This window comes from Trachurus trachurus, assembly GCF_905171665.1.
Source record: "Trachurus trachurus genome assembly, chromosome: 2".
In the NCBI taxonomy this organism is placed as follows: Eukaryota; Metazoa; Chordata; class Actinopteri; order Carangiformes; family Carangidae; genus Trachurus; species Trachurus trachurus.
The window spans coordinates 9475228-9495969 of NC_139914.1; the positions used below are offsets into that span (position 1 = coordinate 9475228).

The 20742-nt window shown below is 45.8% G+C and overlaps 1 protein-coding gene across 1 annotated transcript in view; it reads right to left on the bottom strand.

Annotated features, from left to right (window-relative positions):
* Positions 1-20742, bottom strand: part of unc80 (unc-80 homolog (C. elegans)) — a gene marked incomplete at both ends in the record, with an annotated part of 45450 nt that overhangs the window by 20430 nt on the left and 4278 nt on the right. The window contains 24 exons of the mRNA XM_083985277.1: positions 131-238; positions 327-530; positions 1116-1209; positions 1304-1517; positions 1627-1804; positions 2240-2373; positions 2465-2600; positions 2700-2912; positions 3026-3198; positions 4854-5010; positions 5135-5241; positions 6945-7153; positions 7367-7465; positions 8372-8535; positions 10206-10354; positions 10869-10919; positions 12365-12512; positions 12918-13049; positions 13493-13831; positions 14495-14763; positions 15904-16044; positions 16469-16682; positions 16852-16986; positions 17075-17348. Of these exons, the coding sequence (XP_083841403.1) occupies positions 131-238; positions 327-530; positions 1116-1209; positions 1304-1517; positions 1627-1804; positions 2240-2373; positions 2465-2600; positions 2700-2912; positions 3026-3198; positions 4854-5010; positions 5135-5241; positions 6945-7153; positions 7367-7465; positions 8372-8535; positions 10206-10354; positions 10869-10919; positions 12365-12512; positions 12918-13049; positions 13493-13831; positions 14495-14763; positions 15904-16044; positions 16469-16682; positions 16852-16986; positions 17075-17348 (4042 nt within the window). The remainder of the gene's footprint in view (positions 1-130; positions 239-326; positions 531-1115; positions 1210-1303; positions 1518-1626; positions 1805-2239; positions 2374-2464; positions 2601-2699; positions 2913-3025; positions 3199-4853; positions 5011-5134; positions 5242-6944; positions 7154-7366; positions 7466-8371; positions 8536-10205; positions 10355-10868; positions 10920-12364; positions 12513-12917; positions 13050-13492; positions 13832-14494; positions 14764-15903; positions 16045-16468; positions 16683-16851; positions 16987-17074; positions 17349-20742) is intronic.

Consider the following 20742-nt stretch of genomic DNA (forward strand, 5'->3'; position numbering starts at 1 on the left):
ACATAAACCATAAACAAGGGAAATCTTAATAAAAACTATCAAAGCTCCTCCAAAATAAGAAACACACTCCTACTTGTCTGCCTTCTGTTTATTTCAAAGTGATACCGAGTGACTCTATAAGCCAACTCACCTGGTTGCGGATGTACTTGAGCATCCCTGTGTCTTTCTTCCCTTCTGTGTTGGAGTCAGTGGGTCTTCTCTTCATGGACGGCGTCCTCAGGCAGGACTTGTCTGAACACTGAAGGCGAAGAGACTCTGATGAACCATCCGCGGTAAAAAAAACCATCCTATCAAGTTAAAACCATAATGATAGCTTGTGAATGAACCTCTTTGCTTTTCTTCGCGCGTGCCCCGATGTTGCCAGAGGAGGAGCTGTCCTCCCTCAGGCTGTCCACCGTCTCGCCGTACACCAGTTTGATGGCGCGGACCAGACGGGCGCAGGAGCGGCTGTGGTGCTGGTAGCAGTGCGGGTGGCAGAAGTCGATGTGGGTGCAGATGAAACTCTGCTGGTTGCACAGCAAGATCATGATCTGAGGCCAGAGAGGAGAGGAGAGGAGAGGAGAGGAGAGGAGAGGAGAGGAGAGGAGAGGAGAGGAGAGGAGAGGAGACCAGACGGACAGAGTGGAGAGGGTAGGAGAGGAAATAAGAGGAGTGGGGAAGAGAAGAGAGGGGAAGAGAAGGGAGGAGAGGAGAGGAGACCAGAAGGACAGAGAGGACAGGAGAGGAGAGGAGAGGAGAGGAGAGGAGAGGAGAGGAGAGGAGAGGAGAGGAGAGGAGAGGAGAGGAGAGGAGAGGAGAGGAGAAGACACCAGAGGGACAGAGAGGAGAGGAGAGGACACCAGAGGAGAGGACAGGAGAGGAGAAGACACCAGAGGGACAGAGAGGAGAGGAGAGAAGAGGAGAGGAGAGGAGAAGACACCAGAGGGACAGAGAGGAGAGGAGAGAAGAGGAGAGGAGAGGAGAAGACACCAGAGGGACAGAGAGGAGAGGAGAGGAGAGGAGAGGAGAGGAGAGGAGAGGAGAGGAGAGGAGAGGAGAGGAGAGGGTTAGGGGAGGAGAGGTCAGTATGTGAAAGTGACACCATCCACTACCTCCACCCATATTGACACACATACATGGAGCCAGGACATGTTGCGGTGGTAGTTCTCCTCTGTTCCTCCTGAGCTCGGGCCCTCTGGCTCGATGCTGGGCTCGCTGGTGCTGAAGGGGCTGCCTGCATCCAGAAACAGACACACACTTTAGCCATCCTTTATAAATGATCCTGTATGTGATTTCTCCTTTCACTAAAGACACTTCCTTCCACTTACCTATGTCAGTGACAGTGTCCCTGCTGTGCGTTTGCGACAGCAGACCCTCTTCGTTCTCCGACTCAGAGTCCTGCCGTGACAGCTTGGTGCTCTTGAGGCTCCCCGCCCGCCGTATGGACGACAGGGAGCCGCCCTTCTTCACACGGAAACTGCGGGCCCCTTTGATCTGCAGCAGCCGGGAGCCCCCGATGCGAATCTTACGGATGGGAGCTGGGGAGGGTGGGAGCGGAGAGAGATTATCTACAATCATCAGTGAGTAACGAGCCAAACGGCGGGAGCGAAACAAATAACACCTGGCTTGCACGACGGCGGCTCTCACCTTGAGTTTCCTGCGGCTTCTTGTCGTCGCAGGTGGTGTCGGACTTGAGCGTGTGGCTGCTGCTGTTGAGCGAGTCGTGCCCGTCCTCGTCGTCGAGGATGCCCGCAAAGCTGATCTTCCTCTCGTAGCGATGGCGGCCGAGATCGGGGTCCAAACGCAGGCGGCAGCTGTCGAGATCCTGCAGAGGGATGGTTAGAGCATCATTAGATGGATGGAGAGACTACACACAATCTAAATCTTAATCTTGGATCTGAATCTTTTTTTTCTCTCTCTCTTTCTTTTTCCTGTACTTTCTTTTATTCTTCTTTCTTGCTTTTAATTGTATGTTTAATGTTTCCAATTTTTACTATTTTGGTCTTATTAAAATTTTTAAAAAATGGTATGTTTTTATGTTTTATTTCCAATTCTTACTCTTACTTACTGTTACTGTTTTGTTTTTATGTAGCACATTGAGTTGCCCCTTGGTACAGTATGAAATGCGCTATATAAATAAAGCTGCATTTCTCTTTTTTAAACATCCTCACACAATCTTGAGAGCAATGGTGTTTTTGTGGGAAGATAGAAAAGCACTGAACGCATGCATATATTTTTGCACGCTTGTGAAAGTACTGACCACGAGTGGCTCGGTGCGCGGGCGTGGTAGGCAGGGAAACGTCTCCCGCAGGAAAGTGGTGATTTCCAACAAGAGCTGGCAGGCGGCCATCTTCAGAGCGAAGGGGCAGCCACATTTTGTAGGATTGACTGTATCTTGATGCAGAAATGTATATGGATTAAAAAAATGGAAACTTGAACAAAAAAAAACAAAAAAAATAGCAATACACAAATATTCACCACTCACTGTCGTCTAAATAGTCCTCTTCCTCGTCTTCTTTTCTCATCCTCCGTTTGGTCTCTTCATCATAAATGTAGCCCAGGATGTTGGCAGGGCTCTCGCTTTCAGAGTGACACAGCTCACTGAGTCTTGTGCCGATTGCCTGAGCAGATGGAACACATAAAGACACGCACTTACATTTATTGAATCCTTGTTTATCATTAAATGTCACCTTCAATAATCTGTTGGATCTTAAACTCACGTCTCCCCACTGGCAGAAATGTTTGGCGGCGTTCCACTGGAGCTTTTGGTTCCTTTTGTTGCCGACTATAGGTGACCGACCCCTCGACAGGCCTCTCTTGGTGATATTAACGTGGTGGCCTTTCATCCACTCGGGCCAGTTGCCGCGGTTACAGCGGTGGACAAATCTGGCACATTCGAGGAAGAGGGAGGCCCGAGCCACGACCGGAGCTTCCTGGAAATGCAAGAAAGTAGATAAAGATGAATTAGATTAGATTAGATTTTTAATTGCATGGATATGACTTCATGCATTTATGCAGTGTGTGCAAAACAAAAGAAAACACACACCAGGTCCAGAGCAGCAGCAAGGATGGAGGCGTCAGGGATGGTTCCCGGCTCGCAGCAGTTCAGGAGAAACTGGAAGCGTTTCATTCCCTGTCGGATGGCGCCCAAATTCACCACGTTCTTGTTCTTCATGGCCTCTTGACTGGCTGCGAGACGCTCCTGAAAACCATGGGGACCTGGAGGAAAAGATGTAGAAAGGAAGAGGAAGAGGAGGGAAAGAGAAGAGAAAGAGGACGGGAAAGGTGAGGAGAGGAGAGGAGAGGAGAGGAGAGGAGAGGAGAGGAGAGGAGAGGAGAGGAGAGGAGAAGAGAGGAGAGGAAAGGAGAGGAGAAAAGAGGGTATAGCAGGACAAGTGAAGAGAATACTTTTTTAAAACATGCATATTGAGTTGTAGTCGTTTATCTGACCGTCAACAACAGCACTGCAGATTTACATCCAGACATTGCATGAAGCAACATCACCATCCATTTAACAAGAAGCACTGAAGAGCCACTGACAAATGAAGCTGAGTGAGAGATGGACACACAGCCAGGGGCCGAGGTTACACTTGGATTTTCAGATCTACACTAAATATGTTAATTAATATGATATTACTTTTACAGTCTAGATATTAAATCACGTTGAAATGACAAGTGTAACCATAGCCGTAGAGAAGAAAAGCTGTATGTGGACCAGTCGGTTTTTTTAATCACTTCACTGAAACTCAGGCATCGGAAAATACCACCAGACATCACCACAGAAGAGACGAGAAAGCACCGACAGCCTCATGCTTGACGTAGCACAGAAATATGCTTCACAGCAGAAAGATGGTTTTTTCGTAGATATGAGTTATTCCCAGACACCTGCTTTCCTCTTTTCCCACAGTTAAATGAGAACAAGAGGAAGGGGGGGTTGATTGTTGAAGATAGGAGGACGTGCACAGTTGGAAAGAAGGAAATGCAGAGTTGGACGACGGAAGAATTTTGACAAATGACATCAGATTTATCTATTCTTGCCATGTTTTTTTTTCTTCTTTTTTTAAGAAAGGGGCAATAAAAATTCAGGGAGCTGTAAATAATGATAAGTTGCCGTTGGGGAGACAACATCAAGTCTTTTCACACGACAAGAGGAGGTGAAGTTTCAACACATCTGAATGTCTGGAAAGTTACAGCAGAGTTTATTATCAAATCATTTTCAAAACCATCACTGAATCGGTGACACTGATGGTTTGTTTAATGTAAAATAAACAGGATTTTACTTGTTTATAGCAAGTAAAATCCTATAAAATCTAAATTCCCTGGTTCAGGCCAAAACCAAAGATGTCCAACATGATCAAATACAACATAACAGTGGCACAAGTAGAGCGGGGCTGGCACGTCAGCAAACTGATCCAGAGATGTCAGCTTACATTAGCTCACATTAGCCACCATAAGCTAGTGGTCAAACCAGGCCAAGTAAGGCTGCAAGAGCAAAAACCTCAGAGTGCTGTGTGTTTTATTGCTCGTGCATTTGACTTTTTATTTATAAGAATAAAGATTATGTTACGTGATCTTGCTGTTTTTATATTATCTAGTGTGAGATACTTAAACGAGACATTTTGATGGGTTGAAAATGAAACATCCAGGCTGACAGAGTGTAGCAGGAAGCTGTCCGGGGGCGATGGAGGATGGCGTACGGAGGAACCAACAGACCACCACTTGTGAGGGGGGCGAGGAGGGCAAGGCCAACGAAACAACACCGACAGACAGGAAGGCTGGGACACAAAGAGAGAGAGAAATAGACAAGAGGACGATGGCGGGGTGTGGGAGAGGGGGGCGGGGGGGGGGGGCACCCTGGGGTGGGGGAGGTCTACCATCTTTCTCTTCTGTGTGGTGAAGCTTGGATGGATTCCTCCTGCCAGACCTCCATTTACCGAGCCGCTTGAAGAAATTCTCCTCCTCGTCCCTGCCGTACTCCGGCCCGGCGGCGCCTCCCTCAGCCGAAAGCTTCACCGCACTGGTGAACTTCACCTGCGGCGCACAAACACACACACACACACACACACACACACAAACACACCCATAGACACAAACTAAAGCAACAGGACTGGATATACACAGCCGATGTTGTGTTCTCCGTTAACCCTCCTCTGACCTTTGAGCTCTGTCGTATGAAGGAGAGTCGGTCCACTGAGCTGATGTCCAGCAGGTCCTCCACCCCGTCCGTCAGTCCAGATAGAGAGGATCGCTTCAGCCAGTTGCCTGGAGACACACAAATTTGAAAAAAAAAGAAAAAAGAAAAAAAAATCGCACCTGAAGACACAACGCGACAGAATAAAGGACAAGTTTCCTACACACAGTTATGAAGGAGAGTGCACATGCACAGACACACAATGTGTGAATAGAGGAGGAGGAGAAGACACAGGGGCAGAGCGTCCACTCACCATTGGTCCACAGACATCACACACATCCAGGGGGGGTTTCACAGACTGAGGTGAGGTTCATTCAAAAAAAAAGGAACAAAACTAACTATTTTCCTTCTTTTAAAAGTGACTGGAACAAAAGACCCGGGTCCAACGGTGTTTGCAAATACACTGTCGTATGATGGAGTGACAGAAAACTTTGTTTAGTTCATCCAGATTAAATGTACCTCTGCTTTGCTGTGACTGTCTTTTGTCACTTTTCTGTCACCTAGCGATCCAGATATATTTATCGAAAATGGACACATTAACAAGTGTGGGTAACGTAGATTCATCCACATTAATATGATACTCTTTTATAACCAAAAGCAAACTTCTCGGGGTATCTTTAAGTGGGAATAAATGTGGGTGTGTCCTAATTTATTCCTCACCATTTTTTATAGAATTACATTTTATAGAAAAATGTTTTAAAGTCTTTTCTTCAGTTTTAATTGTTTATTTATATTACTTGAATCTCCCAGTATTGTAAAAATTGATATTAAATATCCATACGTCCAAATTTGATCATAAAAAAACACACCTAAGGTTTTCATACTGTAGGGTGTCCTAATTTTTTCCACGACTGTATGTTAAAAAATATTTCTTGTCGGGCGATGGATTCACAAACACAGTTCAACCTGGGTCTGGAACACCGTGCACACTGGGAGAGATGACCGACACGACCAGACATAGACATCAATACTGTATGAAGATGGCTCCACATCCACATACGTAAGACAGAGAGAGTGAGTGGTAGGCGGACAGTCCCACGGCATGCTGAGGACCAAGAAGGGGACACAGAACAGACCAAAGAGATGAAGTGACTTGGCCCCCCAGCGACAGGCAGTGTGTTAATGTCAGACAAACAGAACATAATCATGTCCCAGTGAGTTTTCAAGGTGACAGTGTGAACAGCATTATGTAATGAGGTATGGTCATGGAGATAGAAACTGTAACCAGAGCTGATATAAAGAAATGATTTGGACGCTTTGCACTGAGGACAAACAATATTTTCCTGCTTTAACACGTACAGCACCAGTGTGGAAACTGATTTTGAATAAATTGCTGCAAACATATGAGGGAAATAGCTTTTAAAATAAACTATTCTTCATATTTATTCCACAATAAGATGTTTATTTCTGTGCCCGAGCCCAAATCCAAAATAAAATAGTGACTGTTTGGTTATATTCAATATCTTTAAGTGTGAGGATCCACGGCTTTGTGCAAATGCAAAGTGGAGCTCCAGTCATGCAAACAGTTTTCAGTGACAGCGCTGCTGGATAGAAACAGTCACAGGTTTTACTGGTTGGCATGATGAGCAAGAGTGACTTGCATTCATTCTAATAGCTCGCTCCTGCATCAGTGCTTTTGTCATCACACCCGAGTCCAAAAAAAATTACCTGCCGCTTTTTTGAGCTCTGCCTCTAAAAGAAAGAGAACAAGTCCAAGGTAAACATTTCTCCGGGCGGCTGGAGGTCGGAGTTGTTGCGTAACGTCTGCTCTCACCTATGGGCAGCTTCAGCTTCTTGCGGAGGGAGATGCGGCGCGACCGGGAGCGGGAGCGCCGGTCGGTGGTGGTGCCGGAGTGGGCCGTGGTGCACTCGGAGGTGTCCTGCTCCGATTGGCTGCTGGTGTCGCTGGCGGCGCTCTGGGATTTGAACATCTTCCTCCAGAAGTCCTTCCTGCCCAGCAGAGCGCCCGGGATCTGCTCTTCACTGAGGGAACAGAGAGGGAGAAAACGAAAATGTAACATCAGCTTTCACAAATTTGTATAGATTTAACTTCTAGCACGAAGCACTTTTTTGATTTAAGGGGGACAGGGAGCAACAGGAGTCTTTTTTTTTTTTTTTTTTCCTATTTTTTTGCAGAGAAATTGCAGCTGGGCACGACATGGTGCTGTATGGAGACACTGTGGGGTGGACACTCACTGTTCGGGTGTCTGGGGGGGTCTGCTGGAGATGTAGCTGCGACACTCATCTGCAGCACTGGACACCTGACCCTTCTCCCCGGACACACCCGCCTCTGACCTGCGCACACACACACCCCGACAGACAGACAAACCAGCTGAACTCTCCCGTCTGTTCCACGTCTGAATGGAAACAATCCTAAGTCATTATTGGGTGTATTTTCATCTTATAGCCTATAAGTTTCTAATCGCTTTGAGTTTTACGTTCCTTTTTTTTTTTGCAGTAAACGTAAAGGGAAAACCACTGCTTACATAATGTTCACAACAAGATGTGGTTCGTATTTGTGAATATTAAATAAACTTTAAAGAAAAATAATTAAATCACTAAGTATGCCAACTAAATATTGGTTTATCAATCAAAAACTCACTTTCCCCATCAGTTAAATCAACCATTACATCTACTTTTATGTTAAAGCTACATGTCCATGTGCCTAGGTTAAATATGTGTTGTTTATATTTAATTATTAGCCTCATATTCAAACATTAAACTCCTTATTTTCAGATTTCAGACATAACTAAGATTATTTCTAACCCTAAAAACAGGTAATTATGGCTCAACATTACAATTAAAAACAAGACGGTGAGATTTGCTTTTACTGTCTCATCGCACTTCAATTTTTTTATTATTATGTCATCTCTTCAATGCTGTTATGTGAGTTTGATTTTCTTTTTTTAAACCGTGTAGGCGCCTCCTGGCTGGGTCGCTCACATCATTTCAGAAATACAAACATCAAATCAGTCACTCAAGCAAGAATAACAGATGCAGACAGAACAGAAATAACCATGAGAAAATAAAAAAAATGCAAGGAGCGATGAGAAGCAAAGCTCTGATTTGTCAGAAAGGGAGAGAGATTGGATGAGAAATACTTAATTACATTACAAGGGGGAGGGTTTTAAGGTCTATGCTCAAGGCACGTGGTCTCAACTTTTACTTGTTGCCACGTTCGGGTCAGGGGACGGTCAGTACCTCTTGGGTCCTGGAGGTTTGGTCTCCTCCTTCTCTTCGGGTTTCTTGGTGGTGGCGACCTTCTCGGCGCTGTCCAGGAGCGCGCTCAGGGCCACTCTGCGGAAAACGTTCCCATGGGCTTCCTTGATGAACTGCACCAGCTGGCGGATGTCGCAGTACAGACCCTGAAAGAAGAGACAGAGAGAGAGAGAAAGAACAGGGGCCTGCATGAGTTAAACAGCATGTGTGTGTGTGTGTGTGTATGACGAAGTGAGACGTGACCACAATTGACAGTCCGGGTTGATATTTCCTCAGAGTCAGCATCAAACGGTGTGTGTTTTCCCACATACATCGATGCGTCAGTGTGTGTGTGTGTGTGTGTGTGTGCGTGCGCTGGAGTTAGTCAAGGAACCGGCTCCAGCTTGTGAGTGGGTGTCCTCTGGTTGTGTGCCATAATAAAGCCTGCCTTGAGAAGTGTGTCATCTTCCGCCAACGTACACTAAAGTCACGCCAGCCTCCGGGCGTTCCCAGCACCACAGCACCTCACTGCTCTTAGAGGAGTGATACCGGCAATGTACAGTATGGACTATTTAAAGGTGATTGAAAACATGTCATTTGCAGAACAGGAGGTAGTATTGTATTTTTTTAATTGCTCATTAGAGGCCAGTAATATCAGGATGTTGGGATAACTTTATGAGTCACCTTACTGCGAGGTAGTTGCCTGTAGTATTATGATCATTATCGTTTATTTAAAGGGATAGTTGATAGATCCCTATAGTCTTAGGAGTAGGTTCGTTACCTTTAATTGTCGGTGCATGGGGTGCAAGCTATTTTTAGAACGGTGGAGCAGAGCCGTGAGCTGCTCAGAGCTACGCTATGGAGGCTAATGGGATTTCTTGGTTTATCCCTTTAATAGTTTTTATCATTACAGTTTTTCTCTTTTTCTGTATCCCTTCTTCTTCTATTTTCAAAATATTTTTGGGTTTTATTTGCCTTCATTTGATAGTAAAGTTGAGAGAGACAGGAAATGGAGAGACAGAGAGAGGGGGAATGACATGCAGTAAAGGGCTATCCATCTATCTATCTATCTGACCTGCTTTTTCTGTGTTTATAAATAAAAACTGAAATTACAAAAAAAGGTAACACTTTATTTTAAGGGGTCCTTGTTCCTGTGTATCTACCTAATTAATTACAGTGTAATTACCTATGTAACCGTATGTAATAACATGTACTTACATTGTAAATACATAGTGTATTTTGGTGTACTTACAGGTCCTTGTTACACTTGTAATAAGAAATGCTTGTGCAGAGAGAGGCCACAGTACATGTTATTACATACGGTTACATAGGTAATTACACTGTAATTGATACACAGGAACAAGGACCCCTTAAAATAAAGTACCCCTTAAAATAAACTTTATCAAAGTACCCCTTAAAATAAAGTGTTACCCCAAAAAAATAAAGAAATAAAATCTAAGAATACAAGTTATCATAGCTTACAATGAAACCCAAATGATCTCCTTCACCCCTCTCCCACTCTGTATGATACAGTAAAAGGAAAGTGGTCTATTCCAACACATTTAACTGCATGTTAAGAGCAGAGAGTGACTTAATGTCTCTATTGACTGAGGCGGTGGCAGTGATTGTTCTTCTTTAGGTTCGGTACAAGAAGAGTCATTCATTATTCAGCTCCGACATCCTGCAAGAAGAAACATGAGAGCTAGAATCTAGAGGGAGTACAGCTGATACGTATGTGAAGGCCAGACCGAGCTGCGGAGATGAAAAAATAAATCATCAAAGCGAGGCAGATGGGCCGATGGTTTACACACACACACACACACACACACACACTCACCAGGTTCTCAGGGCTGTGCAGCTCGTGCGTGGTCGAGGCGCAGCGGGTGATGAGGCACTTGAACATGCAGCCCACCACCACCGCCTCCATGTTCTGGGCCACCGACTTGTTGTCCCCCGTGGTGAAGTTGTTCCCGAAGCCCGCCTTGTCTGGAAGCAACGGGGTGGGTGGGGTGGGTGGAGGGGGAGAGAGCACGGATCACACAGGGAGGGGGTGGTTTAGTCAGCGAGGTGGGTGTAGGTGGTGGGGGGTGAGAACATTATTGACAGCTGACCAGCTTGAGTAAAGAAAACACTGAGCCCATAGAACAGGGAGGGGAAGGGGGCAAAGGAAAGGGGTTCATACAGCATATGGGGGAGAAGCAAACTGAAAAGGATTCTGGGTAGGGGTAGGGAATACATGCAAGTGACTAAGGCCTGCTATAAAAACATACAGAAGGGGCTTATTCCCTCGGTCCAGTTAGATGAAACTTAACGTCTATGCAAAAGTGTAAAAACCAGATTTAGAGGACAAATGTAAATTTTGGATTTGCAGGCGAGTTTTGTCACTTTTCGGACAGAGTGAGGGGTGCAGCAATGGAAGCGGTGCCTAGGGAAAGGTCTGATTAGGTGAGTATGTGCATCTTACTGCTAATATTATTGATTATTGATCATGTGTATCTACCGATGTTTCTTTTTTTCGCCCTCCTGGACCTCTCACCTGCACTGCCGTACTCTGCAAGAGAAAAGAGGCGGGGCAACAAGTTGATTGACATCAGGCCAGCACAGACATGTACGCGGTGTCAGAAAGGACGTGGCACCCCACCTCCGGGCGGAGGCGACCTTGAGACGCACGCGCACAGACTGCCACACGTGAAAATAACACACACACACGCACACACCAAAAAAATAAAATAAAACTAAACAACGTGCCCTGTTCTCTTTCAGAATCGAAACACTCATCGGTTCGGTAACTTGCCAATTGCACGGTATTTTGTATCACTTCATGTAGTTAACATGTACAAAACGTCAGTGCAAATCTGGCAATGTGTGTCAATGCTCAGCAATAAAGCCACTGATTGAGCAGAGATGTAATGGGCGGAAGCTTTGGATTGGCAAGTGTACAGAATGGATGAGTGAGAAAGGAGGGAAGGGTTCAGCTCGTTGAGGTGAACGAAGAAAAAGAGGGAGGATGGAAGCAGGAGGAGGAGGAGGAGGAGGAGGACAAAAAGGGGACACGGACAAGCAGAGACAAGTGGAAGGAGGAAGGTAAAAAACAGATATATAAACAGAGACAGCGCTGGAATGCAAAGTCGAAGTGCGTGGTGAGACAGCAGGAGAACGATTCAGCTTCACTTCAGTGTAAAGTTTATTTTTTTCTGCTCAGCATTAAACCTTCATGATATGAATAGTAGTCAATTCATCAACGCTAACCACTTTGAAAGTTGTCTGTCGAGACAAAAAAACATTCACAGTTTCCAGCCTCTGCAATGTGAAGACGTGCCGCTTTTATATCAATGGGAATTAAAAATCCATATTGATCAGCCAAAACAAGAAAATTCAAAGACACGATCACATTGAGTTCTTTGGAAGCTGTGATGGCCATTTTCTAGCCAAGCAAGAAGCATTGTGGCTCCAGCCGAGAGCTGGACTTTGTACACACATTCTGCTCTCCCTGTGTTGGAGATCAAACTCTTCACCTAGCTGAATAAAACCCTCCAGTGCTTTAAAAAACTAAAGTCAGCATGCTCGCAGCACTAACTTACTGATGGCGCTGGTATCTTGTTGGCATGTTCACCGTTTTGCACAATTTAGGCTGATGCATTTGCAGCTTTTTGCAGGTATTTGCTCAAGACAAAATGCTAATATATGCTAAGCTAAGAGGGTGAACATGGTGACATTATACCTGCAGAAAATGTGCATGTTAGTATTGTTATTGTGAGCATGTTGTTGACTTTTATGTTTCTATCAAAGCACTGCTACAGTACCATTACTCTTGACTTTAACTTTAGTAGAAGCTGATATTTTGATAAATTGAAAACAAATCAATAATAAAGTTTATTGTAACGTGCAGCACTAGTATCTGCATTCAAATCCAGTGCTGTTCCAATCCTGATTTTTTTTTTGTGTCTCATGATCTGCATTCAGTCCCACTCACTTGCACACACGCCATATACTTACTGTCAGTGATGGGCTCCATGCAGAAGCCCAGCAACGCATGCAGGAAATCCACAATGTTATTGAGAGAGTCTTTGTTCACATACTCGCGCATTGTCTGGCGAAACTGCAGCTTGTCCAGCTTATACAGGCTGGTCAGGCAGTTCTGGGCCTGAGAGGAGAGACGGAGACGTGGGACAGGAGATACTGTGCATTATGGAAGATTTAGACATGAATCAATGTTTTTCCCAAAAATAAAGTCAAGTCAGAGAGGAATTAACTGGCTATTTTCATCGCTTCTCATCGATACTCGCGACAACCATCGGCGTTTAATTTCATCTTCACTACTTCATCTAATAATAAAAAAATATCGACCGGCTTGGAAATAGAACCGCAGCCGCTCCTCGCTCATGTTACAAACCCCTCGTAGGATTCATTCCAGTTTCATTAAACTTTTATGACAGCTGAGGAGCAATATGCTTAATAATAAATAAACAGGGAATACACGTCGAGCGTCACTAACTGGGCTGATTAAGCGCATGCAGAGGTCGGCTGAGTGCGAGGAGAAGAGTCTGACCTGCATCCTGAGGCGGTCTCCCGACAGTCCGCGGTGGCCCTCGCCGCAGCCGTAGGCGCAGCCCAGAGACTTGACAATCTTTATCAGCATGGTCAGAGCCAGGCGGTGCGGGCTGAGGCCAGAGCCCTCCTCCTGTTCAAGGTGAAGCGAAAGTCACAGGAGTTTTATCATCTATTAAACATCCTCTATGTTAACACATCTTTTTTATTCAAAGTAAGAAGACCCAAAGAGTGATTGCCCTTGCACCCCTCTCAACAAAAACTGAAATAACAAACAAAAAAGGTGAGGAAACCCTCCAGAGATAGGTGGCTGGAGAGATTATTCTATCTTTTTATTGTTGGCAGGTACTGTGTGTGTGTTTAGAGGGCAAATTTATTGATGAAATTGTATTCATGTATGCATTTATGCAACATTGTAATGGTATTTATATGCATGTTTTAACATGGACCCCAGGAAGAGCAGCTGTTGCATTAGTAACAGCTATGGGATCCAAATGAACAAATGAACAGATAATTCTCCCTAACCCTAACCCTGAAAATAAAATTGAATATGAATGGGAAAAAAAACCCACACACCTTTTTATCATTATCCTTGTTATTCTTCACATCGTCCTTGCTCCCCTGCCCGCTCCCTCCGCCGCTTCCCCCTCCTCCTCCTCCTCCTCCGCCTCCGTCCCCTCCTCCTCCCGCTCCTGGGACCGCCGCGCCTCCCTGGGCTCCTCCTCCGAGCCCTTGGCCGGCCGAGTCTTTGGCCCGCGCCTCCTGGTTCTCCTTGTTGTCGGGCTTGGACAGCTTCTTGCCCATGCCGGGCACCACGCCCAGCTGCAGCAGGCAGTCGATGATGTTGAGGGCCACGTCGCAGATCCTGGAGCTGATGTCGTGACTGAGGACGGCGTAGAGGGCTCGCAGGACAGCCTGGAGGATGGAGGATGATGGAGGATTGAGAAAAGAAAATTTCAGTTTAGATCCTCTCACAGTGGTAGGTTCATTACCTTTAATCATCGGTGCATGTTGTTTTGAGATCAGCGGAGCAGAGACGCTAGCTGCTCAACAACACAATGGAGGTGAATGGTACAGGTCCTCTGTCCCTCATCAAACTCATCAAATACACAATCCAACAACTCCAAAACACTCTGGTGGACAAGCTGTGACCTGCACATTCACCACGCTATGAGATAATAATGTAACATTACGAGACGAGTTGTTTTCGAGGCTAATGCACAGCCGGAACTATATTCCAGAGATGGCTGCTGGGTGGGGTAGTTCCAGGGATTTGCTTCACGTGTCGTAATGTTACATAATTATACATGATTATCTCATAACGCAGTGAATGTGCAGGTCACAGCTTGTCCACAAGAGCGTTTTAGAGTTGTAGGATTGTGTATTTGATGAGTTTGATGAGGGACAGTGGACCTGTACCATTCACCTCCATTGTGTTCACTGAGCAGCTCGCGTCTCTGCCCCGCTGATCTCAAAACAACATGCACCGATAATTAAAGGTAATGCACCTACTGCTGTGACTATAGGGATTATAGCAATAGGCGAATTTGCCACAAACTATCCCTTTAAGTCACTCACAGTGAGGTCCAGCATGCCGTTCTTCAGCACAAAGTTGTTGGTCCCCTCGATGTTCTCCCCCTCCTCCAGACAGGAGTAGTTGATGCAGGAGTCGGTGAGGCTGCGCGGCAGGTTGGCGCAGGCCAGCGGCTCCACGGGGAGCTCGGGCACGGCCACGGGGTTGCACAGTTTCTTCATGTGCTCCGTGAAGAAGTCGGCGTAGCCCACGTTGAAGGACGCCACCGTCGTGTTGAACGCCGCCATGGTGATGGTGGAGATCTGGGATCGGACTTTTGAGGGGCCACAGAAAAGGGAGAATTGTCATATATTCTAATTGCTCTGGGTCATAGATTTCTATCTACATGGCATAACTCTCTTTCGACACAGATATCTTTTATTCTGAGTCAACCAAGCTGCATGAATGTGATGCAGTTGAATCATCTAAAGCCAGCACTATATGTAAATTAGCACAGTCACAACAATACTATAGTTATATAATCTCATCCTATTTCTCTGCTCAGCAGGCCTCAGTGGAGTCAGCAGCATCTGCCCTCTCTTTCTTGTGGCTGATGCATTGTAACATGATCATAGTTTTCATCTTGCGGCAGTTTGCAGTTCCTTTTTTTGTTGTTGTTTTTTTTTTGGACATATTTTCATTTTTATGTTAGTTTTACACTCTGCCAGCCTCTCTCCAAGCTGCACTGAGTTTCCTATCCTCCTGGCATTGACCTTAATCCCTCCTGTACGCTGGCTTCACTGTTCTTTATTACGTGCCTATTTCCTATTTTCATCTGGCTTACTTTACCTAGTGCTACCATGCAAAAACTTTCAGGTTGCATGAATATTTTCTTCAATTTTCTATTGACTTTTGTGGATATTGAAAAGTTGATTGATCTACAGATTGACACTCAAAATATATTCATTTTTTATTCAAATTTTAAACGGTCCTGCACATATTCTCCACTCCGAATATGAACTGTAACTCTCAGGGAGACTAACAAACTGCTCAGCAGAAAAACTCAGTGTGCTCTCATGGAGCTACAAGGCTGATGTGTTATCCTTTATTTATTATTCACTATTTACTGGTTTTATTTATTTTTAATTACTTTTATCTGGCGATTAGATGGATTGCTTTTAGTGCTTTTAATCTGACTCGACTGGCACTGTTAATTTTTACGAGTCAGAAGTTGCATTCTATCTTATTTATAGCATCTTCAGTATTTGTTGTATAGTATTTTAGCATTTGGTTGTTTTCAAGTGCAATACTACACCACTGTGCTGCTGCTGAGACAACCTCACCTTTACTTTTGTAGACTTGTTGGTTTTCATTAAATTTTTTACTGTTTAAAGTTTACTTGACTTGACTTGATCTTTTAAAATAACTCTCCTGACCTCCTGCATCTTAAGCCCCGTCCTCTATCTGGACTCACCCTCCTTGACGGTGTTGTCGCTGTGGCTGTTGGAGTGATCGGGCATGTCTCTGAGCAGAGAGTGGTGCGAATGTGAGTGTTTGGCGCTCAGGCTGTCGGCGTCTGCAGCTGTGTCCGTGCTGCCCCTCCGTGTGAATCTGCCTGGAAAGTGATGCAACAGATACGTTTTTTCAGGTTGAATCAGACACACGAGTGCAAACACAAAGACACACATGCCAGCTGACTATTTTTATAGAAAGGGCCTGGACATCAGATCCTGCTTTTGTGCTCTTATTTCTAGATACATAGCAGGATTGTAAAATGGGGCAATGGGTTCATGGAAAGAGAGCTTTAAAATGAAAAATCTCTACTTCTGGGTAATAATAATAAACGCCTTTGGCTAATTTTAATCACACTTCTCTGTGAGAGCTAATAAGGAAAGCCAGTATTAGGGAACTGGCCTAATTCACTGGCTGACAGCAAGATCCAGACAGAATCCTCTGAATCACCAACTGGGGAGCTTAAGGGAGAGGAAGCTGAAGTGCTGTGCACAGTCTATTCTCATTACGAGCAGCACTCTGCGTACCCATGATGGTGGCCTGCCAGCCGCGGTCCAGAGTTCGTCGATCGTCCCCGAGGCCGGAGAAGCTCCCGAAGGAGAAGGTGCTCCGCGTGGGCGAGACGTCCAGGTGGTCGTCGTGGAGCAGGAAGGGGACCCCCATGCGCCGCTGACGCTTCTTCCCCGCGTGATGGTAGGGGATGGAGCCCTTCCTCTCCCGGTCCTCTCGCCGGTTCTTAAACTGGGAGAAGAGCAAGAGGAGAAACCACAATGATCTCTGTCTGTCTCACTTTTCTAATGCAAAGCAAATTAATTTAGAAAGGGTTTCCTTGTCTTGTGTGCTCATCTACTTCAAATATAATAACATTTGCATGCAAGTGGAACGAGGGTGTCTTGGATGCATATCTGACCTTTTTGAAGATGTTCATGCCCAGGTCCGAGGCGAGGTCAGGGACCGCCTGTCGACGCAGATTAGTCAGAGACACCCTCGCAAAGGTCTCTGTGCTCAGAGATTTGCCTTCTTCGTTGCATTTCAGACTCATATCCTGCAAAAACACAACAAAGTAATGTAACAAAACAACAAACTACACAGCAGCTCCACATGATTCCTTCCCGCTCTCCTCCTCCCATTACCTGGGTCTTGTGAGTGTTGACCAGGGAGGGCGTGGCGGCGACCATGGAGCTGCTGCGCGGCCGCGGCAGAGGAGCGATCAGAGGCTCCGGGGCGCGTTCGGGTCTCTCCTCCAGGATCTGCCTCAGGCGCTGCAGGTAGAACATCAGCGCCCAGTGCACGCCCTCCTCCGTCCAGTGGGGCTGCAGCAGGCAGCGCAGGACGGCCACGTCAAAGTAGGTGGCGTAACGCGCTCGCTGGCCATCGGACGTCGGCAGACCGCCGGGGGCTGACGTCCTGGAAGCAGAGCGGAGGTTAGGGAGTACTTTTTGATTGATTGATTGAAGTGTTTATTTCGAATATGAAAGACAAAATAATAAGACATAGAAACAGGGCCGTTGTATAGGGGAGAAAGGTGATGATAATTCTAGGGGCCCAACGCTGAGTAGGGCCCACAAAACCCAGTAGTCTAATCTTTGTAAGACTGAATTATTCTGCATAAGACCCTGACTAATACTCATAGTAATGCTGCATTAGCATCAAAACAAAGTAGGCTAAATGAAAAATTATAATACATATGTAGTCCAAGAAAAAAAGTGGAAAAGTCAGGGGGCAGGGGCCCACTTTAGTATTCTTTAAGAGGGCCCAGAATTCCTAGCAACGGCCCTGCATAGAAATACATATTCGAAAAGGAGTGAGAAGAAGTAAAACTCCCACCCCCCCTCCTTAAACCTGTCTAGATGCTCCTGCCTTGTTACTTATAGTGTATTGCTGACATTGTATTACAAAGCCGTAACTTTTATGTTATGAAAACATAAATGTAATTTACATATACGCCTAATACAGTAATTATACATACATATCTATCTATCGCAGCATGACTTTAGGTTAATGCAGATGTACCAAAACACCACAAACAGTTATAGGTGGCGCCCACTGCTCCAAGTGTGTGTGTTCTTTCTTATTTACAGATATAAGTGAGTAAATCAATTGTGGACAGTGGCAGATCGGAGTGGAGCAGAATTCAAGGTTAGGGACAGCTGTGCAAACGCAAGATGCTCTGTGTGTGCTTTAAGCCTTTCCGATTCTGTCACACAACTCACTGCAAACACAACAATTACACTATATCATTGCCGATCCTGTTCTATTAGCCTGTCGTGAACTCCTGCCACGCTGCTTCATTAATAATGCATCAAAGGAGGATGGTAAACAAGGGCAGAGCCTCCCTCCAGCATCATTTGAGGAGAGAGGGAGCCTAAGCGTACGTGAGTCCACTATAAATAAGCTGGAATGAAGGTCAGGTTGGTGAGTTGCAGAAGGTGTAGAGCACTGTGGAGGAACATATTGATATCATGTGAGGGAGAGAGAGAGAGAGGGAGGGAGGGAGAGGAAGAAGGAGGCATTTAATCTTGGCTGTTGTAATAAATGGAGCAGGAAGGGATGGTCGATTTCTACATGAATCACTTTGAGAGAGGACAGCAGAGGGAGGCTGTATCATGTTTCACTGTCTAGCCAACACACACACACACACACACACACACTCGAGCCTACTGCTGTTGTGTCAGGTCACCATGGAGACCGAGTGACGACAGCAACCACCCGGGCCCGCCGACAGAGAGAGAGAGAGAGAGAGAGAGAGAGAGGGAGCAGGGCGGCCCAGCCCCCCGACTCCATGCGGTATAAGGAGAGGATGCAGCAGCCAGCGGTTGCCATGGAAACTGCCTCAGCATCAGCAGTGCTCCGAGTGGCGCGCGCGAGATGCTGCGCCATGGGATGAATAAGCTGCATTAATCACAGGCGGCGCTGATGGTGGAAATATCGGGGGTGGTACGGTGCGGAAGAGTGTGTGTGTGTGTGTGTGTGTGTGTGTGTGTGTGTGTGTGTGTGTGAACATCAGGGAGCAAAAACAAATTTAAACTCCAGCAAAGATAAAAGAAAAGACTGGGTTGAGGAGATGTTTTGATAAGATTTCTGCTGGTGTAGGCCCACTGCACAGCCCCGCCCCTTGCTGGATCCATACAGTATGAACACAACCTATAATTTACATCCACGCCACCTCTCTAACGACTCCTGCTCACATTTTCCACACGACGGCTCAAAATTTCCACTGCCGGCACAGAGAAAGCAATTAATCCATCTCTGTTGGGTGTGCGCAGCAAAACAATGGGATCATTCTCATCATCTCCCTTCCTGCATTAACATGTGACTGCTGAAAAAACCCTTTTCGTGTATGAGAATAGCTTAGGGGAGGGGAGGCTTATTTTGATTTGCAGTCACTTGCTGGCTGTCAGATGGATCAGAGGAAGCGTCGGAGTGACTTGTTTGGTTGTCAGGACGAGTGCGGATGAGCAACCGACGGCTTATCAGCCTCTCCTTCCATCGCTCTAATTCTCTCAGCCCACTGGTTGGGTGATTCAGGATGGTGACAGCCCTTAGAAATGGTAAACACCAAATTTTTCAAGTGTTTATCTCAGGATTTATCTGCACAGACAGAGCCTGTTTGGTGTTTTCTGATAACAGTACATCATATTTGTGGATGAAAACCTGAGGAGTTCAGGCTAAAAACCTTAGATTTACAGTTATAAAAAGGTGCGAGGCAGAGGGAACGGCCTCTGAACCAGGATTTTTAACTTCTCTCAACAATACCAGACTCTGAGCGGGGTCAGTTCATCGTTTGCTGCCAGCCAACCTGGTCAAACCTTTGCCGCGTTCGTGCCAAAAGCGAGCACAGGCTGAGTTTTAAGTCTGGCAGCGAGGACCGAACAATGCCAGACTTGCCGTTGGCAGAGCGAAAAATCAAGCCAGGCCATGTCACGCCAGGCCGGGGACACTGCCAGCATTAGACATGTAGCACATTACTTCAGCGTAATTACCCCGGTTATGCGGGCAAATGTCAGATGGGTCTGCGGATGCTCGAGCAAGACAAGGCGCTGTATGTATGTGTGTGTGGAGACGGTGCTGCTCAGAGCGACACATTACACAGGGGAAGGAGGAGCTATTCATATACGCTATCTCCGAGCGAGCTAGTGGAGCGAGCTGTGCCGTGCAGTGTGTTTTTTCGACAGACGCTGCCGCAGGGCTAAATGTTTAGCCATCAACAAGATGATGGCACCAGCTCTGTGTCAGCGCGGGTCACTTGGAAAAAAATCACTGCACTGCTGCACTGCTTCCACCCGCCACGACCGGCTGGAGGAAGGCTGCTGCTGCTCGGGTGCACGGTTCACATTTTGTGAGAGCAGCATTGATCTGCACGGAGCTGCAATATTGATTCATATGTGATTTCACTGCCTTATTGCACATGCTGAAAGACTTCATCACTGTCTTAAATTATTCATCATTTTGATATAATCATCTGATGAGTGAACTGGATGGTTAACCACACCACACTCATTCATGTTGATGTTTTAATCATTAAAAAAAAACATTTTAAATAAGTTGACCTGATGAAAATCTGACTAGATAATACATATATAATAGCCAGTATTACTTTCTTGCAAGTCACATGCATTCTTAATGATGTGAAATTGTGGTTATTCAGGTGCTTGGTTGTCGTGTGGTTAAGAACACGTCCCATGTTGGCAATACCCAATGCAGTGATCGCTGGATCGAGTCCCCTGTATTGTTGTTTTATGTCTAAACTGTGTTTTTAACTTGTGTTTTTTTTTATTCTATGCACATCTGTGAGCACGTC